This window comes from Oncorhynchus gorbuscha, linkage group LG12 (genome assembly GCF_021184085.1).
Source record: "Oncorhynchus gorbuscha isolate QuinsamMale2020 ecotype Even-year linkage group LG12, OgorEven_v1.0, whole genome shotgun sequence".
Lineage (NCBI taxonomy): Eukaryota > Metazoa > Chordata > Actinopteri > Salmoniformes > Salmonidae > Oncorhynchus > Oncorhynchus gorbuscha.
The window spans coordinates 64,574,346-64,598,385 of NC_060184.1; the positions used below are offsets into that span (position 1 = coordinate 64,574,346).

General features: G+C 44.1%; 1 protein-coding gene across 1 annotated transcript in view; it reads left to right on the forward strand.

The window, feature by feature from the left end:
* ctnnd2a (catenin (cadherin-associated protein), delta 2a) overlaps window positions 1-24,040 on the forward strand; it is a 439,609-nt gene that overhangs the window by 213,392 nt on the left and 202,177 nt on the right. Inside the window, exons 7-11 of the mRNA XM_046292625.1 lie at window positions 5,155-5,275; window positions 5,691-5,904; window positions 6,008-6,122; window positions 6,242-6,374; window positions 21,904-22,053. Of these exons, the coding sequence (XP_046148581.1) occupies window positions 5,155-5,275; window positions 5,691-5,904; window positions 6,008-6,122; window positions 6,242-6,374; window positions 21,904-22,053 (733 nt within the window). The remainder of the gene's footprint in view (window positions 1-5,154; window positions 5,276-5,690; window positions 5,905-6,007; window positions 6,123-6,241; window positions 6,375-21,903; window positions 22,054-24,040) is intronic.

A 24,040-nucleotide genomic window follows, 5' to 3' on the forward strand; every position in this document is an offset into this window, starting at 1 on the left:
GTTTGGTTTGTTATTTCTCTAATAATTTGTTCATTTATCCTCACACACACACACACACACACACACACACACACACACACACACACACACACACACACACACACACACACACACACACACACACACACACACACACACACACACACACACACACACACACACACACACACATACATACATACATACATACATACATACATACATACATACATACATACATACATACATACATACATACATACATACATACATACATACATACACACACAACACTTTCACACACAAACACACACAGGTGCTCATCCACTCAGACATACTCACAACAACACCTGCCATTTGTTACCAACTGCAAAGCTTTATGAAAAGATACAGCATGCATTGAGATGTTTTATTTTGCTGTCTGTATGGTTATGAATAATACATAGGGATACATTTTGAAATAGTAGCTAATTACTAGAGGAAAGGAAATGCAAATGTATGTTTTTCAGTGTACCAGTATCAGTACACACACACACAAACACACACACAATTTGACGCTTGGAGAAAATTTGAAATTTGACGTTTGGAGAAATGTGGACAAACGTTGGAATTTTATATCAAATTGTTAAAACCAGGAGATCTTGTCACACACACACACACACACACACACACACACACACACACACACACACACACACACACACACACACACACACACACACACACACACACACACACACACACACACACACACACACACACACACACACACACACACACACACACACACACACACACACACAAAGAAAAACAAGAGACTGACAAGAGAGAGGAAGAGGAGCATTGCCTGTCTCTCTTGTCTTCTTTCTTCCTGTTTCAATTGTGCCAATATGAGGGTTCCTGTCCACTTTTCCCATCCTCCCCATCACCCAATCCCCCCAACCCTGCCCTGTCCTCCCTCTGTGTCTCTCTGTCTGGTTGTGTTCCACTGATGGTTTGCCCTGTCTGTCAGGTTGATTGGGGAGATGTTCTGAGTAGCCCTGGCTGTATAGTCTACTCTAGACCAGGACAGACTGATTATATAAGGCTACTGCATCACATACAGTAGAGCCTCTTATACACTACTACTAGCTAGGTATTTATACTACAATGGTACTTCTGCTTCAACAATGCATAGAGATCTAGCACCTATAACACACACTGTGAATCTCTTAAGATGAGTGGAGCGTAGTGCCTATCTATTTATCTTTCATTTTGTGTGTGTGTGTGTGTGTGTGTGTGTGTGTGTGTGTGTGTGTGTGTGTGTGTGTGTGTGTGTGTGTGTGTGTGTGTGTGTGTGTGTGTGTGTGTGTGTGTGTGTGTGTGTGTGTGTGTGTGTGTGTGTGTGTGTGTGTGTGTGTGTGTGTGTGTGTGTGTGTGTGTGTGTGTGTGTGTGTGTGTGTGCATTTGTTTATGTAAGCCACTGTCTCAGATAGCCATTTTCCTGCAGTGTATTTATACCACTATGGGCCTCCGGATGAATATTTAACGTATGGAGATGTGTCACCTGGTACAGAGGGATCAGGCTGTATCTGCACACCGACATTACAGCAGAGTCCCCCTCAATGCTGAAACCCCAAGACAACCACAGGATTGTTCTGTGTCCCAAATGGTACCCTATTCCCTATATAGTGCATTACTTTTGATCAGAGCACTAGGACAAAAATAGGGGATATGATGCCATTTGGGACTCTGAGTGTTTAAGACTTTAGTCTAGTGAACTAATGAATGCAGGTTTTAAACAGCATAATCCAATCCATGTCTGATGAATCCGTTTTTGGCACCACACCCTAATAGGGTAAATGTTTCCCCTTAATCATATCACAATCAACTTATACCAGTTCAATGTGGACACAAAAATAATACTTAAAAAAAATGTTTATAAAATATTGTATTAATATGATAATTAGGTGATACAGTTGAAGTGGGAAGTTTGCATACACTCCGATTGGAGTCATTAAAACTTGTTTTCCAACCACTCCACAAATTTCTCGTTAACACAGTATAGTTTTGGTAAGTCGGTTAGGACATCTACTTTGTGCATGACACAAGTAATTTTTCCAACAATTGTTTACAGACAGATTATTTAACTTATAGTTCGCTGTATCACAATTCCAGTGATAGGCTAATTGACATCATTTGAGTCAATTGGAGGTGTACCTGTGGATGTATTTCAAGGCCTACCTTCAAACTTACTGTCTCTTTGCTTGAAATCATGGGACAATCCAAATAAATCAGCCAACACCTCAGAGAAAAACATTGTAAACCTCCACAAGTCTGGTTCATCCTTGGGAGCAATTTACAAACGACTGAAGGTACCATGTTCATCTGTACAAACAATAGTACACAAGTATAAACACCATGGGACCACGCAGCCATCATACCGCTTAGGAAGGAGATGCGTTCTGTCTCCGAGAGATGAACGTACTTTGGTGCAAAAAGTGCAAATCAATCCCAGAACAACAGCAAAGGACATTGTGAAGATTCAGTAAAAGTCCTATATCGACATAACCTGAAAGGCGACTAAGCAAGGAAGAAGCCACTGCTCCAAAACCACCAAAAAAAGCCAGACAACGGTTTGCAACTGCACATGGGGACAAAGATCGTACTTTTTGGAGAAATGTCCTCTGGCCTGATGAAACAAAAATAGAACCGTTTGGCCATAATGACCATCGTTATGTTTGGAGGAAAAATGGGGAGGATTGCAACCGTAAGAACACCATCCCAACCGTGAAGCATGGGGGTGTCAGCATCATGTTGTGGGGGTGCTTTGCTGCAGGAGGGACTAGTGCACTTCACAAAATAGATAGCATCATGAGGCAGGAAAATTACGTGGATATATTGAAGCAACATCTCAAGACATCAGTCAGGAAGTTAAAGCTTGGTCGCAAACGCATCTTCCAAATAGACAATGACCCCAAGCACACTTCCGAAGTTGTGGCAAAATTGCTTAAGGACAACAAAGTCAAGTTATTGGATTGGCCATCACAAAGCCCTGGCCTCAATCCTATAGAAAATTTGTGGGCAGAACTGAAAAAGCGTGTGCGAGCAAGGAGGCCTACAAACCTGACTCAGTTACACCAGCTCTGTCAGGAGGAATGGGCCAAAATTCACCCAACATTGTGGGAAGCTTGTGGAAGGCTCTCCAAAACGTTTGACCCAAGTTAAACAATTAAACAAATACGAATTGAGTGTATGTAAACTTCTGACCCACTGGGAATGTGATGAAAGAAATAAAAGCTGAAATAAATAATTCTCTCTACTATTATTCTGACATTTCACAATCTTAAAATTAAGTGGTGATCCTAACTGACCTAAGACAGGGGATATTTACTAGGATTAAATGTCAGGAATTGTGAAAAACTGCATTTAAATATAATAATAATAATAATAATATATGCCATTTAGCAGACGCTTTTATCCAAAGCGACTTACAGTCATGTGTGCATACATTCTACGTATTGGCCAAGGTGTTTGTAAACTTCCGACTTCAACTGAATCTCATTAAATATCTGCATATTTGCATAGCATGCAAATTAATTTTTCTAGACACTGGAGAAAGTCTAAGTTAGAACCAGACTTCTACAGAGCAGATTGTGGAAAGATATTTTTTTTCATCTTTCTATCTGTAAAATACTAAACATTTCATTTCAAAAGAAAATGTCATAAAGAATAGCGATGTGACACCATATCGAGTCTGGAGAATACCTCTAAGGATTACCGCACACCATTTGGTGGATGCAGATGCTTCTGAAGCTGAGAGAAATTAGTTGTGTGTTATGTGGGATGAGTCTGACTTTCAGGAAATGTCAGTTAAAGATAAGTACACTGAATTAAGACCAAACACCTATTTAGACCCAATCACCGTCCCTTCAAAGTAAGTTACTAAATGTAGTCCAGTTTGTAACATGTTCTATGAAATTGGCTTTTACATATGTGTGTTTCAATATAGTGAGATGTGAAGTAATGGATGTACATGTATGTTTCAATATAGTGAGATGTGAAGTAATGGATGTACATGTATGTTTCAATATAGTGAGATGTGAAGTAATGGATGTACATGTATGTGTCAATATAGTGAGATGTGAAGTAATGGATGTATGTTTCATGTAGATGTCCATTTGAGATGTGAAGTAATGGATGTACAATGTTTCAGTGGATGTAAGTAATAATTCATGACATTTTGATGATGTACATGTATGTGTCAATATAGATAAACATGTATGTCCATTTCAAAGAAATTCATACATTTTCATCAACTTTTGACATTTTTATTTAGACTCTTTGAAAATACTAATATTAATGGACCAAAATACCCCAAAATCTCGAAATGGAGAAGTAGATGCAAAAATGTCCTGCTACCCTGTGATGCCTGGGCTTAATGAGTGACCTGGAACCACAGAGTCACTGTAATCAGTAAACACACTTTGGCTTATTAGGGAGGGAAAATACAGCCTGGAGCCAGGAGCTGCCTGAGGAACATGTGTGTGTGTGTGTGTGTGTGTGTGTGTGTGTGTGTGTGTGTGTGTGTGTGTGTGTGTGTGTGTGTGTGTGTGTGTGTGTGTGTGTGTGCGTGTGTGTGTGTGTGTGTGTGTGTGTGTGTGTGTGTGTGTGTGTGTGTGTGTGTGTGTGTGTGTGTGTGTGTGTGTGTGTGTGTGTGTGTGTGTGTGTGTGCGTGTGCGTGTGCGTGTGCGTGTGCGTGTGCGTGTGCGTGTGTGTGGTTCACCTTTAGAGACATATTCATGGTGACTGTCATTAGCATAAGGGGAAGGAGGTCTCTGAGGATCTAGAGGAATACATTAGATAACTCTGTCTGTTGTGTTGGGATAGGATCACTGTGACCGGGTGAAAAATGCATGATCTGATAGTGGATTCCAACTGGACCGGATATCATCTGTGGCAGTGTTATAGGTTCTACCTTTTAGAAATCTCTATCTGTTACCTTAAGAAGATGTAGAGCGAAGTGATAAGGTAGAATAGTAATTTCCTGTCTTTTACGACCCCCCCCCTCTGTCTCTCTCTGTCTCTCTCTCTGTCTCTCTGTCTCTCTCTGTCTATTTACTCCCCCCACTCTGTCTCTTCTTTCTCCTCTCTCCTCTATCACTCTCTCTTTATGCTCTCTCTTTCTCCCTCCAGGTGACATCTAGTCGTGCGGCCCAGCAGCAGGCAGGGGGAGGGGGAGGTAGTGGAGGAGACTCCTTCTCTCAGAGCCATGGCAGTGCCTTTCATCTGCCTGATGCACAGCTTCCCACAATCGGTATACTGTATATCTGCATTATATATATACAATATACCTACAATACCAGTACACATCTACATTATATAAATACAATATACTGTATACATAACATTATATAGACAGAATTTAGAGAGAGAGATAATGTCCTTAAAGAGACCAGGAACCACACATGCCATCCAATCTTTGTAGCTTTTGTTGGAAATGATTGTTTTATAATACAGTACATACCATTATACATAAAGAGAAATGAGACAGAGATAATACCATTAAAGGTACTACACATGGCATCCAATACTTTCAGCTTCGATTAGAAATTGCCCTTAGGCACAGATCTAGCAACAGCTTAGGGAAAGTGCTAAACTGGTATTAGATCAGCATCTAGAGGACTAATGTTCTTCAACTTTGTTATAACCCCTGTTCCATCTGATCCTAGGTCAGTACTACTCCAGTTCCACCCTGCCTGCCCAGCGTGTGAGTTCCCCTCTGACTGGAGGTGGATGTGGAGGGTCTGGTTCTCCCAGCAAGCTGCAGCGCCTGGGCTCAGCCTCAGACACACCGGGCTACGCTACCACCCAGCGCCTACCTTCCTCCTCCTCATCCTCACCCAACAAACAGTCCCCAGCCAACCGACTCGCCAAGTCCTACAGGTAGGGCAATTTCATTGGTTGGTTTGGGAGAAGAACGAAGTTAAACCTACAATTGAAAACATTTAAAATTATTTCATAACCAAACAATTTGTTATGCTTACAGCACCACTGGTGCCGTGACAACAACAGGGTCTCCGCTGAGGGTGGGCTCTCCACCCAACTCCATAGCAACAGTTGCCGGGGGAGGGGCTAGCGCTTCATCATCCCCACTACACCAGGTGTGTATTGAAACACAGATATTCAATGCATAGTACTGCACATTATTCTTAAGCAACATTGTCTAGAATAAAAATAACCATGTCTGTTCTTCACAATGGGTTTCTATGTGAATCACTAGATGAGTTCGGGCATAGGGAGCTACGCTACTCTGTCTCCTAAAAGACTGGCTGCTCACCACGCCTCCGACCAGTACAAGATATCCCATGAGCTCTATGCTACCGCTACGCTACAGAGGCCCGGCAGTCTGGCAGGTAAAACGTACACACACATGTGTGCAACGATGCTCCTCTCAAAGTGAATCCCTCCATGTATACAATGCAAACACTGAATATTTATCCTCTGCTGTTATTTACTCTTCTGTATAGAGTTAAGTGAGTCCTTGGCCTAGAGTTGGTCTTTACCTTGTTATGTGGTCTGACTGTTGTCCTCGGTGTGAGTGAGTTGTTGACTGTTATCTTTGAGTTAGAGTTACTCAGTGGTAATAACTGTCTGTCAGGTTACTAACATCTTTTCTCTTATTGATCCCAATAACAGACCCGTGGCTCTGCAGTAATGAGTGGTTGTGCTCTGCAGTGTGTGTGTGTGTAGGTCTGTGTTGAATAAGCTGTGTGTTTGTTGAATGTCATCTGAAGGTTCAGTGCGTCTGAAGACTGCAATCAGCCTCTTATACAGCTGAGTCGTGATGCTTCAAGGGCTTTTTGTGTGGAGAGAGAATAGAACACAGGCCAGGGTTGTGCTCTATATTACACTTATAGACAGTTTTGGAGACATTACTTCATACAAATACTCAATGATGTCTTTAGCTAGTGTCAGGTCCTTAAAAATTCCATCACTTCTAAAGTTTAAATTAAATTGTTTTCTAAGAATTGATACAAGACAGGATGTTGAAGATCGTTGACAGTGTACATTTGAAACGCTGCTAGCTATAACATGAATGCAACACTGAATGTTTGTGCTGTGTTATGCTCCTTGTTTAATAATGTATTTATTTATCTTTGACGTTGAGCACAAACATGAAAGTGAAAACGTTAATGACTGTTGTAGAATGAGTTTAAATCCTCAAGAGTAACAGGCTAAAGCAATACTTTGTAGTGGTGTTGCATTGTGGTTTTATGATCATATTTATATAATACTTTATAGTAATATAGTTCATGTTTCCTTTTTAGCACACAAACAGGAGGTTAAGAGCTGAACACAGGCAGCAGGGGACTTGGGCTGGTTTTGCATATTCCTTTTATTTCCTTTAATCATTATAACATTTTTCTGACTATATCAAAGTTCAAGTTTCATAGTGTCATGGGAGGCCAGCTCCCTCCCTCTCTCTCTCCATCCCTCCATCCTAACAGTTGAGCACTTTGATTTGGGGAGCCTGAGCAGTGACTCAGTAAGTCTCCATGAGACATCAAAGAAGGGAGGGAAGAGAGCCGGAGAGGAGAGGAGGATGACAAGGATGAGACAGGCTACGGAGTGTGTCCATCATTCTAATTAGTGCTCCTCTCTTCTTGGTTCCATCCTTCCTTCCTTTCTGTCCTTTCTGTCCTTTCTGTCCTTTCTGTCCTTTCTGTCCATATTCAAACCCTCATTTTGGTAAATAACCATCAGTAGTGTTAAAGGGAGGCAGCTTCCTTCTCTTCATTATTACTACTAGATCAAATCACATGTTATTTGTCACATGCTCAGAATACAACAGGTGTAGAACTTACAGTGAAACGCTCACTTACATGCCCTTAACTAACAATAAAGTTTTAAGAAAATAAAGTTGAGAAAATATTTAGTAAATAAACTAAAGGGAAAAGGGGGGGGGGTAACACAATAAAACAAGAATAACGAGGCTATATACAGTTGTGCCAGTATTGAGTCAATGTGCAGGGGTACAGGTTAGTCGAGGTCATTTGTACATGCAGGTATGGGTAAAGTGACTATGCAAGTAGCGGTAGTGTAAAAACAAAGGAGGTGGGGGGGTGTAAATGCAAATACCGTAATTGCTGGACTATTAAGCGCACCTGAATATAAACCGCACCCACTGAATTATTAAAAAATATGTATTTTGTACATAAATAAGCTTCACGTGTCTATAAGCCGCAGGTGCCTACCGGTACATTGAAACACTTTACACAGCCTTTAAACGAAACACGGCTTGTAACAAAAATAAATAGGCTTTAACGAAACACGGCTTGTAACAAAAATTAAAACAGTAGCCTACCAAGAAAGTCATTGGTCACTATCTTCCTCCTGTGCACTGAAACCACTGAAGTCATCTCCTTCGGTGTCGGAGTTGAATAGCCTCAGAATTGCTTCATCCGATGTTGGATCGTTTCCATTGTCGCTCTCGTCACTTTCATCTGGAGGCAAATACCCTGCTGAGCTCATGCTGCCCCTTCAACACGCAGCAGTCCAGCCTTTCGAAACCCGTTGATGATAGTGGATTTTTTGACAATGCTCCACGCTGTCAGGACCCACTGGCAGACTTGACCATAAGATGCTCTTCGCCTGCGGCCCGTTTTAGTGAAGGATTTCTCCCCACTTGTCATCCAAGCCTCCCACTGAACAAGGAGCGCCACCTTAAATGCACGATTTACACTGATGTCGAGTGGCTGCAAATACTTTGGCCATCTGCTTTTCTTCCCTCTGAAAGCTTTTGTTGTCTTTCTGCACTGAGTCAGTTCCTCACGCTGCTGTTTCCAACGTCTTATCATCGACTCATTAAGGCCAAGCTCCCATGCAGCAGCTCTATTTCCTTTTCCAACAGCCAGATTTATCGCCTTCAACTTGAAAGCTGCATCATATGCATTTCTCCATGTCTTTGCCATGATGAGGGTGACAAAATTACATCCTTAATCAGAATGATGGGAAGTTTGAGCGCGCTCGATTTACGTCACATTATGTGACGGTGCTCAGTTCTTTGGCGGCATGAATCTTGTGAAAGCGGGAAAAATCCATAAATTAGCCACGTCATTGTATAAACCGCGAGGTTTAAAGTGTGGGAATAAAGTAGCGGCTTATAGCCCGGAAATTACGGTAATCAGGGTGGCCATTTGATGAATTGTTCAGCAGTCTTATTGCTTGGGGGTAGAAGCTGTTAATGAGCCTTTTGGACCTAGACTTGGCGGTGCGGTACCGCTTGCCCTGCGGTAACAGAGAGAACAGTCTATGACTTGGGTGGCTGGAGTCTGACATTGTTTGGGGCCCAGTGATGTACTGGGCCGTACGCACTATCCTTTGTAGCGCCTTACTGTCAGATGCCGAGCAGTTGCCATATCAGGCGGTGATGCAACCGGTCAGGATGCTCTCAATGGTGCAGCTGTAGAACGTTTTGAGGGTCTGATGACCCATGCCAAGTATTTTGTTTTATTATTAGCTCTTTCTGTCTCACTCTAGGTCTCTGTCTCTCTCTGTCTCTGTCTCTCTCTCTCTCTGTCTCTGTCTCTCTCTGTCTATGTCTCTCTCTGTCTCTGTCTCTCTCTGTCTCTGTCTCTGTCTCTCTCTGTCTCTGTCTCTCTCTCTCTCTGTCTCTGTCTCTCTCTGTCTGTCTCTCTCTGTCTCTGTCTCTCTCTCTCTCTGTCTCTCTCTGTCTCTGTCTCTCTCTCTCTCTGTCTCTCTCGGTCTCTGTCTCTGTCTCTTGCTCTTTCACTCGCCTCTCCCCCTTCCTTCTTCCTCCCAGGGAGGGCCTACCATACATTTGTTATGCAGTGTAATGCACAAGCGCTCAGTGAGGAAATGTCAGAGGTGTCTGTGTTCGGGAATCCTGCCAGAAAAGGGGGAAACGCGTGCGCACGCGCACACGCACACACACACACACACACACACACACACACACACACACACACACACACACACACACACACACACACACACACACACACACACACACACACACACACACAGACAAAGGACTGAGGAAAATGCATTTTGAATCTTATTATTTTATGGCTGATGCTAGACAATATGGTCTATAGAGATTACATAACAACACTGTCCTTCCTACACAGTAGCATGGTAAAATACCCTCTACCACTGCAGATCAGCACAATATACAGTACCAGTCAAAAGTTTGGACACGCCTACTCATTCAAGGGTTTTTCTTTATTTTTACTGTTTTCTACATTGTAGAATAATAGTGAAGATATCAAAACTATGAAATAACACACATGGAATCATGTAGTAACCAAAAAAGTTGTTAAACAAATCAAAATATATTTTAGATTCTTCAAAGTAGCCACCCTTAGCCTGGATGACAGCTTGGCACACGCTTGGCATACTCTCAACCAGCTTCATCTGGAATGTTTTCCAACCATCTTGAAGGAGTTCCCACATATGCTGAACACTTTTTGGCTGCTTTTCCTTCACTCTGCGGTCCAACTTATCCCAAACCATCTCACTTTGGTTGAGGTCGGGTGATTGTGGAGACCAGGTCATCTGATGCAGCACTCCATCACTCTCCTTCTTGGTCAAATAGCCCTTACACAGCCTGGAGGTGTGTTCGGTCATTGTCCTGTTGAAAAACAAATCACAATCTCACTAAGCGCAAACCAGATGTGCCTTGCCAAGTGTGCCTTGAATTATAAATAATTCACTGACGGTGTCACCAGCAAAGCACCCCCTCGCCACCACACCTCCTCCTCCATGCTTCACATTGGGAATTACACATGGAGAGAGCATCCGTTCACCTACTCTGCCTCCCACAAAGAAACGCCGTTTGGAACCAACAATCTCAAATTTAGACTCATCAGACCAAAGGACAGACTTCCACCGATCTAATATCCATTGCTCATGTTTCTTGGCTCAAGCAAGTCTCTTCTTCTTATGGGTTTCCTTTAGTAGTGGTTTCTTTGCAGCAATTTGACCATGAAGTCCAGATTCATGCAGTCTCCTCTGAATAGTTGATGTGAAGATGTGTCTGATACTTGAATTATGAAGCATTTATTTGAGCTGCAATCTGAGGTGCAGTTAACTCTAATCAACTTATCCGGTGCAGCAGAGGTAACTCTGGGTCTTCCTTTCCTGTGCTGGTCACCATGAGAGACAGTTTCATCACAGCGCTTGATGGTTTTTGTGACTACACTTGAAGAAACTTTCAAAGTTCTTGACATTTTCCAGATTGACTGACCTTCATGTCTTAAAGTAATGTTGGACTGTTGTTTCTCTTTGCTTATTTGAGCTGTTCTTGCAATAATAGGGACTTGGTCTTTTACCAAATAGAAATATCTTCTGTACACTACCCCTACTTTGTCACAACACAGCTGATTGGCTCAAACACATTATGAAGGAAATAAATTCCACAAATTAACTTTTAACAAGGCACACCTGTACATTTTTTGTCATATACGGTACATTTTAATCTCACTTTCTGTCTACCAACTAAATATACTTTCCTGCAACCCGCCTCACCCATTGTGGTACGGATCTGCTATTTTTATTCCTTATATAACTGGAACCTCCGCCAGGAGCTAGCCAGCTAACTAGTTACTAGTCTTTGTTAGCCACGCCTAGCAGTCTTCCCATTTAGCTCGGACACCGCAGCTTTAGCTCGGACAATACATGCCAGTCTGCACAGAGCGTTATCAACCCAGAGCATATCGGACTGCTTCTCTCTTCCACATCACCGGATTCCTGCCGCTCTGGATCATTACACCGGATCATTGTAGCTAGCTAGCTGCTACCGAGTGGCTACTGTTAGCTAATGCCTCTGTCCCGAAGCAAGCACCAGTTAGACTTGAGCTAGTCTCGAGCTAGGCCCATATACCAGCTAATTCTAGGGCTACAATACCTCTTTTGCCAATTGGCCTGGACCCTTTATTGTCGACACAGAGCCCCACCGATCCCCCTGGTCTCAACAGGCTATTCCGTTGCGATGTCGCCGAAGACCCATCTTCTTCCTGCTAGCTTTCTAAACACTGTGTCGCCCACTTGACTAGCGTAGTACTGAATACTGAACGGCTCCCTGACTGACCTATTGCTGTTCTTTGGACAATATGATCACTCAGCTACACAGCTGATGGCCCCGGGACTGATTCAATTCCATGGTACCTAATTTTGTTTACCTGTCGACTACTTGTCAGATCGATTTCAGTGTGTCAAATCGGAGGGCCTGTTGTCCGGACGTCTGGCAGTCTCTATGGGGGTGCCACAGGGTTCAATTCTCGGGCCGGCTCTTTTCTCCGTATATATATCAATGACGTCGCTCTTGCTGCTGGTGATTCTCTGATCCACCTATACGTAGACGACACCATTCTGTATACTTCTGGCCCTTCTTTGGACACTGTGTTAACAAACCTCCAGACGAGCTTCAATGCCATACAACACTCCTTCCGTGGCCTCCAACTGCTCTTAGATGCAAGTAAAACTAAATGCATTCTCTTCAACCGATCTCTGCCCGCACCTGCCCGCCCGACTAGCATCACCACTCTGGACGGTTCTGACTTAGAATATGTGGACAACTACAAATACCTTGGCGTCTGGTTAGACTGTAAACTCTCCTTCCAGACTCACATTAAGCATCTCCAATACAAAATTACATCTAGAATCGGCTTCCTATTTTGCAACAAAGCCTCCTTCACTCATGCTGCTGAACATGCTGCTGAACTGTAAAACTGACTATCCTACCGATCCTTGACTTCGGCAATGTCATTTACAAAATAGCCTCCAACATTCTACCTCGCAAATTGTATCTAGTCTATCAATGCCAATGCCATCTGTTTTGTCACCAAAGCCCCATATACTTCCCACCACTGCAACCTGTATGCTCTCGTTGAATGGCCCTTGCGTCATATTCATCTTCAAACCCACTGGCTCCAAGTCATCTATAAGTCTTTGCTAGGTAAAGCCCCACCTTATCTCAGCTCACTGGTCACCATAGCAACACCCACCCATAGCATGCGCTCCAGCAGGTATATTTCACTGGTCATCCCCAAAGCCAACTCCTCCTTTGGCCGCCTTTCCTTACAGTTCTCTGCTGCCAATGACTGGAACGAATTGCAAAAATCACTGAACCTGCAGACTTATATCTCCCTCACTAACTTTAAGCATCAGCTGTCAGAGCAGCTTACAGATCACTGCACCTTTACACAGCCCATCTGCGAATAGCTCACCCTGTAACGGCGTTCGTCTGTTGAAAGAAGAGAGTCGGACCGAAATGCAGTTTGTTGGTTACTCATGACTTTAATGAATGAAAAATGCGGTACATGAAATAACTGAAAGACGAAAACAACAAACAGAACGAAACCTATTACAGCCTATCTGGTGAAACTACACAAAGACAGGAACAATCACCCACGAAATACAAAGCAAAACTATGGCTCCCTAAATACGGTTCCCAATCAGAGACAACGATAAGCACCTGACTCTGATTGAGAATCGCTTCAGGCAGCCAAGCCTAACAACACCCCTAATCAGCCGCGATCCCAAATAATACAAACCCCAATACGAAAACAACACATAAACCCATGTCACACCCTGGCCTACCCAAACATATAACAAAAACACAAAATACAATGACCAAGGCGTGACAGAACCCCCCCCCCCCCCCCCCCCTAAGGTGCGGACTCACGGACGCACCTCAAAAGCATAGGGAGGGTCCGGGTGGGCGTCTGTCCATGGTGGCGGTTCTGGCTCGGGACGTGGACCCCACTCCATTAATGTCCTTGTTCCTCCCCTTCGCGTCCTGGGATAATCCACCCTCTCCGCCGACCATGGCCTAATAGTCCTCACCCAGATCCCATCATAACTGAGAAGCAGCTCGTGACAGAGGGGCAGCTCGGGACAGAGGGGCAGCTCGGGACAGAGGGGCAGCTCAGGACAGAAGCAGCCCGGGACTGAGGGGAAGCCCAGTACTGAGAGGAAGCCCAGTACTGAGAGGAAGCCCAGTACTGAGATGAAGCTCAGGCAGGTAGTAGGTTCCGGTAAATCCTGGCTGGCTGGCGGAACTGGAAGATTCAGGTTGACAAGCAGATCTGGAAGATTCTGGTTGTCTGGCAGATCTGGAAGAGACTGGTTGTCTGGCAGATCTGGAAGAGACTGGTTGTCTGGCAGATCTGGAAGAGACTGGTTGTCTGGCAGATCTGGAAGAGACTGGCGGCACTGGCGGTGCTGGGCTGACTGGCGGCACTGGCGGCGCTGGACAGACTGGGAGCACTGGCGGCGCTGGGCAGACTGCCAGCGCTGGGCAGACTGGGAGCACTGGCGGCGCTGGGCAGACTGGGAGCACTGGCGGCGCTGGGCAGACTGGGAGCACTGGCGGCGCTGGGCAGGCTGGCGGCGCTGGGCAGACTGGGAGCACTGGCGGCGCTGGGCAGACTGGGAGCACTGGCGGCGCTGGGCAGACTGGGAGCATTGGCGGCGCTGGGCAGACTGGGAGCACTGGCGGCGCTAGGCAGACTGGGAGCACTGGCGGAGCTGGGCAGACTGGGAGCACTGGCGGCTCTGGGCAGACGGGAGACTCCGGCAGCGCAGGATAGGAGAAAGGCCCTGGCTGCGCTAAACAGGCGGGAGACTCCGACAGCGCGGGAGAGGAGAAAAGCGCTGGCTGCGCTGAACAGGCGAGGCGCACTGGAGGCCTGGTGCGTGGTGCTGGAACTGGTGGTACTGGATCGAGGAGACGCACAGGAAGCCTGGTGCGGGGAGCTGCTACCGGAGGACTGGTGTGTGGAGGTGGCTCTGGATAGACCGGACCGTGCAAGCGCACTGGAGCTCTTGAGCACCGAGCCTGCCCAAGCTTACCTGGCTCGATGCCCACTCTAGCCCGGCCAATAGGAAGGGCTGGTATGTGCCGCACCTGGCTCTGCACCCGCACTGGAAACACCGTGCGCTCCATAGCATAACACCGTGCCTGCCCGGTCTCTCTAACCCAACGGTGAGCACAGGGAGTTTGCGCAGGTCTCCTACCTGGCATAACCATACTCCCTTCTAGCCTCCCCCCAATAATTTTTTTGGGCTGCTTTTCAGGCTTCCAAACGCATCGCTGTGCTGCCTCCTCATACCAGCGCCTCTCCGCTTTAGCCGCTTCTATTTCTTCCTTGGGACGGCGATATTCTCCAGGCTGAGCCCAGGGTCCTTTACCGTCTAATTCCTCCTCCCATGTCCAATTCTCCAAGTGGTGCAGCCTCTCCCACTGCAACTGCTCTTCACGATTAACAGGGAGAGTTGGCTCAGGTCTGAACCCTGACTCAGCCACTGTCTCTCTGCGCTCTCCCCCAATAAATATTTGGGGGCTACTTTCAGTTTTCGCTCTGCGTCGCGTTGTTTTCGTTTTTGACTCCATTCGCCTGTAGCCCTCTTCGCACTGCTGAAGCGAATCCCAGGCGGGCGCCTGCACTCTCCCTGGGTCGGCCGCCCACCTGTCGATTTCTTCCCACGTCGTATACTCCATGCCTCTACTGTCCATAACGTCCTCCTTTTGCTCCTGAAGCTGTCTACGTCGTTGCCAGTTTACACGCTGCTCGGTCCGTGAGTGGTGGGTGATTCTGTAACGGCGTTCGTCTGTTGAAAGAAGAGAGTCGGACCGAAATGCAGCGTGTTGGTTCCTCATGACTTTAATGAATGAAAAATGTGGTACATGAAATAACTGAAAGACGATAACAACAAACGGAACGAAACCTATTACAGCCTATCTGGTGAAACTACACAAAGACAGGAACAATCACCCATGAAATACAAAGCGAAACTATGGCTCCCTAAATACGGTGGCCTACCCAAACATATAACAAAAACACAAAATACAATGACCAAGCCGTGACACACCCAACTACCTCATCCCCATATTGTTGTTTATTTCTGCTCTATTGCACCCCAGTATCTCTACTTGCACATCATCATCTGTACATCTCACTCCAGTGTTAATGCTAAATTCTAATTATTTCACCACTATGGCCACTGGGGAGGCAGCGTAGCCTGGTGGTTAGAGCATTGGACGAGTAAATCCCCGAGCTGACAATGTACAAATCTGTCGTTCTTCCCCTGAACAAGGCTGTTAACCCACTGTTCCTTGGCCATCATTGAAAATAAGAATTTGTTCTTAACTTAATTGCCTAGTTAAAGGTAAAATAAAAAATTGCTTACACACTGTGTATAGATTTTTCTATATATATATTTTTTTTGTGTGATATTGACTGTACATTTGTTTATTCCATGTGTAACTCTGTGATGTTGTTTTTGTCACACTTCTTTGCTTTATCTTGGCCAGGTCGCAGTTGTAAATGAGAACTTGTTCTCAACTGGCCCACCTGGACTTCTTATGGCTGGGGGCAGTATTGAGTAGCTTGGATAAATAAGGTGCCCAGAGTAAACTGCCTGCTACTCAGTCCCAGTTGCTAATATATGCATATTATTAGTATATTTGGACAGAAAACACTCTGACGTTTCTAAAACGGTTTGAATGATGTCTGTGAGCATAAAATAATTCATATGGCAGGCAAAAACCTGAGAAAAAATCCAACCAGGAAGTGGGAAATCTGAGGTTGGTCGTTTTTCAACTAATTTCCTATTGAAGATACAGTGGGATATTGGTCATGTTGCACTTCCTAAGGCTTCCACTAAATGTCAACAGTCTTTAGAACCTTGTCTGATGCTCCTACTGTGAAGTGGGGGCGAATGAGAGGGGAATGAGTCAGAGGTCTGCCAGAATGCCTTGAGCTCGTGACGCTCGTTCGTACAGACAAAGGAATTCTCCGGTTGGAACATTATTGAAGATTTATGTTAAAAACATCCTAAAGATTGATTCTATACTTCGTTTGACATGTTTCTACGGACTGTAATGGAACCTTTTGACTTTTCGTCTGCTCCTAGTGAACGTGCTTCGTGAGTTTGGATTTGTTTACCAAACGCGCTAACAAAAGGAGATATTTGGACATAAATGATGGACATTATCGAACAAAACAAACATTTATTGTGGACCTGGGATTCCTGGGAGTGCATTCTGATGAAGATCATCAAAGGTAAATGAATAATTTCAATGTTTTTTTTACGTCTGTTGACTGCACAATATGGCGGATATAGTTTTGGCTTGTTTGGGCTCTGAACGCCGTACTCAGATTATTGCATGGTTTGCATTTTCCTTAAAGCTATTTTGAAATCTGACACAGCGGTAGCATTAAGGAGAAGTGTATCTAAAGTTCCATGGAAAACACTTGTATTTTCATCAACATTTATGATGAGTAAATTGATGTGGCTCTCTGCAAAATCACCGGATGTTTTTGGAATTACTGAACATAATGCGCCAATATATAATGAGATTATTTTATATAAATATGAACTTTATCGAACAAAACATACATGTACTGTGTAACGTGAAGTCATATGAGTGTCATCTGATGAAGATCATCACAGGTTAGTGATTCATTCTATCGCTATTTCTGATTTTTGTGACTGCTCTCTTTGGCTGAAAAATGGCTGTGTTTTTCTGTGACTTGGCTCTGACCTAACATAATCGATTGTGGTGCTTTCGCTGTAAATCCTATTTGAAATCGGACACTGGTGGTATTAACAAGAAGTATATCTTTAAAATGGTGTGAAATACTTGTATGTTGTTTTGAATTTGGCACCCGTTAGCGGGATCTCAGCCCTAAAAAGTTTTAAATAAAGGTTACATTTAAAAAAAATAAAAAGCTGTTTGAGAGAATGCTAAGTGTGCCAAGCTGTCATCCAGGCGAGGGCCACTTTGAAGAATCTCAAATATAAAATATATTTTGATATGTTTAACACTTTTTTAGTTACTACATGATTCCATATGTGTTATTGATGTCTTCAATGTTATTTTACAATGCAAAAAATAGTAAACAAAGAACAACCAAAGGAATGAGTAGGTGTGTCCAAACGTTTGACTGGTACACTATTGAAATATAGCTTTCAGGGAGAATATCTCCTGTTGTTAGTACAGCTGACTGTATTCCCCTCTCTCCTCATCCCTCTCTCATCATCCCTCTCTCCTCATCCCTCTCTCATCATCCCTCTCTCTTCACCCCTCTCTCATCATCCCTCTCTCCTCATCCCTCTCTCATCATCCCTCTCTCTTCACCCCTCTCATCATCCCTCTCTCTTCACCCCTCTCTCATCATCCCTCTCTCTTCACCCCTCTCTCTTCACCCCTCTCTCATCATCCCTCTCTCATCATCCCACTCTCCTCATCCCTCTCTCATCATCCCTCTCTCATCATCCCTCTCTCCTCATCCCTCTCTCATCATCCCTCTCTCATCATCCCTCTCTCATCATCCCTCTCTCTTCATCTCTCTCTCATCATCCCTCTCTCCTCATCCCTCACTCATCATCCCTCTCTCCTCATCCCTCACTCATCATCCCTCTCTCCTCATCCCACTTTCTTCCTCCCTCTCTCCTCATCTCACTTTCTTCCTCCTCCTATCCTAATCCCTCTCTCCTCATCATCCTGCCTCATCCCTCTCTCATCATCCTCTTATCCTCATCCATCTCTGTAAAAACACCAGGAAATCAGCTCCAGGAGATTTTCATTTAGGATATTTGTTCCAGAATATTCCCACACATAATAGAGACATATACAGTATTTGATCATATACAAATGTAAGGAAGGTTTGAAATTATAGTTTTAAAATATTATATCTGTTTGGGCTTGTTGCAATCTATAAATTATTTGAAATAATTTTACAGCCCCCTGACCATCTGCTTAAAAAAGAAGATTAATCTAGTTGATGATCCCTACTATAGAGGTTATGGGAGTAGAGGCTGGAGGCTATGGAAGTAGAGGAGGCTAGAGAGAGACTATTGGGACAGAAGATAAGATGATTACAGAGAAACAGAGGAGAGGCTGGAGACTATGGGAGTAGAGGAGGCTAGAGAGAGACTATTGGGACAGAAGATAAGATGATTACAGAGAAAGAGAGGAGAGGCTGGAGACTATGGGAGTAGAGGAGGCTAGAGAGAGACTATTGGGACAGAAGATAAGATGATTACAGAGAAAGAGAGGAGAGGCTGGAGACTATGGGAGTAGAGGAGGCTAGAGAGAGACTATTGGGACAGAAGATAAGATGATTACAGAGAAAGAGAGAGAGGCTGGAGACTATGGGAGTGGAGGAGGCTAGAGAGAGACTATTGGGACAGAAGATAAGATGATTACAGAGAAAGAGAGGAGAGGCTGGAGACTATGGGAGTAGAGGAGGCTAGAGAGAGACTATTGGGACAGAAGATAAGATGATTACAGAGAAAGAGAGGAGAGGCTGGAGACTATGGGAGTAGAGAAGGCTAGAGAGACTCTATTGGGACAGAAGCTAAGATGATTACAGAGAAAGAGAGGAGATGCTGGAGACTATGGGAGTAGAGGAGGCTAGAGAGAGTCTATTGGGACAGAAGCTAAGATGATTACAGAGAAAGAGAGGAGAGGCTGGAGACTATGGGAGTAGAGGAGGCTAGAGAGAGTCTATTGGGACAGAAGCTAAGATGATTACAGAGAAAGAGAGGAGAGGCTGGAGACTATGGGAGTAGAGGAGGCTAGAGAGAGACTATTGAGACAGAAGCTAAGATGATTACAGAGAAAGAGAGGAGAGGCTGGAGACTATGGGAGTAGGGGAGGCTAGAGAGAGACTATTGGGACAGAAGATAAGATGATTACAGAGAAAGAGAGGAGAGGCTGGAGACTATGGGAGTAGAGGAGGCTAGAGAGAGACTATTGGGACAGAAGATAAGATGATTACAGAGAAAGAGAGGAGAGGCTGGAGACTATGGGAGTAGAGGAGGCTAGAGAGAGACTATTGGGACAGAAGATAAGATGATTACAGAGAAAGAGAGGAGAGGCTGGAGACTATGGGAGTAGAGGAGGCTAGAGAGAGACTATTGGGACAGAAGATAAGATGATTACAGAGAAAGAGAGGAGATGCTGGAGACTATGGGAGTAGAGGAGGCTAGAGAGAGACTATTGGGACAGAAGATAAGATGATTACAGAGAAAGAGAGGAGAGGCTGGAGACTATGGGAGTAGAGGAGGCTAGAGAGAGACTATTGGGACAGAAGATAAGATGATTACAGAGAAAGAGAGGAGATGCTGGAGACTATGGGAGTAGAGGAGGCTAGAGAGAGACTATTGGGACAGAAGATAAGATGATTACAGAGAAAGAGAGGAGAGGCTGGAGACTATGGGAGTAGAGGAGGCTAGAGAGAGACTATTGGGACAGAAGATAAGATGATTACAGAGAAAGAGAGGAGAGGCTGGAGACTATGGGAGTAGAGGAGGCTAGAGAGAGACTATTGGGACAGAAGATAAGATGATTACAGAGAAAGAGAGGAGAGGCTGGAGACTATGGGAGTAGAGGAGGCTAGAGAGAGACTATTGGGACAGAAGATAAGATGATTACAGAGAAAGAGAGGAGAGGCTGGAGACTATGGGAGTAGAGGAGGCTAGAGAGAGACTATTGGGACAGAAGATAAGATGATTACAGAGAAAGAGAGGAGAGGCTGGAGACTATGGGAGTAGAGGAGGCTAGAGAGAGACTATTGGGACAGAAGATAAGATGATTACAGAGAAAGAGAGGAGAGGCTGGAGACTATGGGAGTAGAGGAGGCTAGAGAGAGACTATTGAGACAGAAGCTAAGATGATTACAGAGAAAGAGAGGAGAGGCTGGAGACTATGGGAGTAGAGGAGGCTAGAGAGAGACTATTGGGACAGAAGATAAGATGATTACAGAGAAAGAGAGGAGAGGCTGGAGACTATGGGAGTAGAGGAGGCTAGAGAGAGACTATTGGGACAGAAGATAAGATGATTACAGAGAAAGAGAGGAGAGGCTGGAGACTATGGGAGTAGAGGAGGCTAGAGAGAGACTATTGGGACAGAAGATAAGATGATTACAGAGAAAGAGAGGAGAGGCTGGAGACTATGGGAGTAGAGGAGGCTAGAGAGAGACTATTGAGACAGAAGCTAAGATGATTACAGAGAAAGAGAGGAGAGGCTGGAGACTATGGGAGTAGAGGAGGCTAGAGAGAGACTATTGGGACAGAAGATAAGATGATTACAGAGAAAGAGAGGAGAGGCTGGAGACTATGGGAGTAGAGGAGGCTAGAGAGAGACTATTGAGACAGAAGCTAAGATGATTACAGAGAAAGAGAGGAGAGGCTGGAGACTATGGGAGTAGAGGAGGCTAGAGAGAGTCTATTGGGACAGAAGCTAAGATGATTACAGAGAAAGAGAGGAGAGGCTGGAGACTATGGGAGTAGAGGAGGCTAGAGAGAGACTATTGGGACAGAAGATAAGATGATTACAGAGAAAGAGAGGAGAGGCTGGAGACTATGGGAGTAGAGGAGGCTAGAGAGAGTCTATTGGGACAGAAGCTAAGATGATTACAGAGAAAGAGAGGAGAGGCTGGAGACTATGGGAGTAGAGGAGGCTAGAGAGAGACTATTGGGACAGAAGATAAGATGATTACAGAGAAAGAGAGGAGAGGCTGGAGACTATGGGAGTAGAGGAGGCTAGATAGAGACTATTGGGACAGAAGCTAAGATGATTACAGAGAAAGAGAGGAGAGGCTGGAGACTATGGGAGTAGAGGAGGCTAGAGAGAGTCTATTGGGACAGAAGATAAGATGATTACAGAGAAAGAGAGGAGAGGCTGGAGACTATGGGAGTAGAGGAGGCTAGAGAGAGTCTATTGGGACAGAAGATAAGATGATATCAGAGAAAGAGAGGAGAGGCTAGAGCACTTAGGGACAATGTGTATGGAGAATTACATTTTGCTGGAGAAAAGTCAATACTCAGGGCTGATTTCTCTCTCTCCCCTCTCTCTGTCTTTCTCTCTCTTCCTCCCTCCCTTACACTCTCCCTCCCCCTCTCCAGGTTCCAGGGGTTCCTACAGTAATCAGCACAGTCACTGTGGTCCAGACCTGCGTCCCCTGGGATCCCCAGACCACCACAAAGAGCCCATCTATGAGGACAGAGTCAACCACTACCACAAAGGACCTATGAGGGGACTGGGAAACAACACTGGTAAGACTATATAATCCATCCTACAGTATTTAAACACACACACACCTTTAATATGTACACACACTAACAAAAAGAGAAAAATAGAGATAGACACAGTTCTGTCTGCAGCACATACTAACCTCCAGTATTCTTCAATAGAGACTAATTTGTGTAATCTAGATGTGGGTTTAGGTATGCTGTCGAAATCCTATTACAGCATCATTCTACATGAGAATAGCCCTCTCTGTCACGCTAGGCTGTATCTTCTCACAGTCATTAACCAGCCAGGCATTAATAACTATCATTACCATGTGGGTCAGATAGTGATTATGCTAAATAAGCTACTATAGATTACTTATTGTTTGGATCAATGGGTATGGTACATGAAAGAGAAATAAATGGCTTGCAGGCAAAGAGCATGTCTTTAAGCCTGTACTCTATGGCAGGGTGTATCCAAGCTTGTTTATTGGGCAATATGATATAACGATTTGTTTACTCTCTAAGAAGTACATTATTACATGTTTGAGGGTTTGCTACCTTGCAAACACAATTATAGCATATACAATTTACTGTTATTGCAGTAGATCAATTCTAATGCAGTCGGTTTATATCGTAAAACACACACTGGGACTCATTTGCCTTATCTTTCCCACAGCGAGACCAAAAGTAGGAAATCTCTTAGTGAGCGGTATTGATCCATTCCTGAGTTATTGGCTTGTTTAATGCAGCCGGCTACAGAACAGTGTGTTTAAAGATGGTTAGATTGACCACTGCAGGGCCTGTGTGCGGCTAATAGGGATTCAAAATGAATAAGTGATGCCTCGGTCACACACACATGTACACACGTACGAACACACACCCGCAACACACACACACATATCTTTGTTTTGCTATGCTTGTGGGGACCAAACAATTGATTCACTTTCAAAATCATATTTTCCCTTAACCCTTAAAACCCTTAACCTAACCTAACCTTGACCATAACCCCAACCTTAACCCCAAACCACAAAACCTAACACTAAACCTAGCCCCTAACCCCAATTTGAACACTAATTGTAACCCTAAACCTAACCCCTAAGCTGAAAATTGTATTTTTCCTTTTGGGGACCGGTGAAATGTCCCCACTTGTCCGAATTTTCCCTGTTTATGTAACGCTCGTCGGAAGAAGTGGACCAAGGTGCAGTGTGGTACGTGTTCATGATTCTTTATTCAATCGGAACACCAAACAAAACAACAAAAGACCAACGAACGTCACGTTCCGTAGGCTATGCAGAGCTAACAAAAAACAACATCCCACAACCTAAAGTGGCCAAACAGGCTGCCTAAGTGTGATTCCCAATCAGAGACAGCTGTCCCTGATTGAGAACCATACCCGGCCAAAACATAGAAACCCAAAACATAGAAATAAAGAACATAGAATGCCCACCCAAATCACACCCTGACCAACCCAAATAGAGACCTAAAAAGGCTTTTTAAGGTCAGGGCGTGACAGTTTAACTAATCTTGTGAGGACTTCTGTTCCCCACAAGGATAGTAAAACCAAAACACACACACAAACACACACTCCATAAGATTCATAATGTCTAAGCGATGCCTTGTAGTAATGACCAGATGAAAATAGTTCTGACATTGAGAAAGGTGTAGTCAGTATAACAGTAGTATAACTGTATAGTCAATATAACAATATAGTCAGTATATAACAGTATAGTCGTTATAACAGTATAGTCAATATAACAATATAGTCAGTATAACAGTATAGTCAATATAGTCAATATAACAATATAGTCAGTATAACAGTATATAACAATATAGTCAGTATAACAGTATATAACAATGTAGTCAGTATAACAGTATATATATAGTCATTATAACAGTAAAGTCATTATAACAGTATAGTCAATATAACAGTATATATTTTTTATTTATTTCACCTTTGTTTAACCAGGTAGGCCAGTTGAGAACAAGTTCTCATTTGCAACTGCGACCTGGCCAAGATAAAGCATAGCAG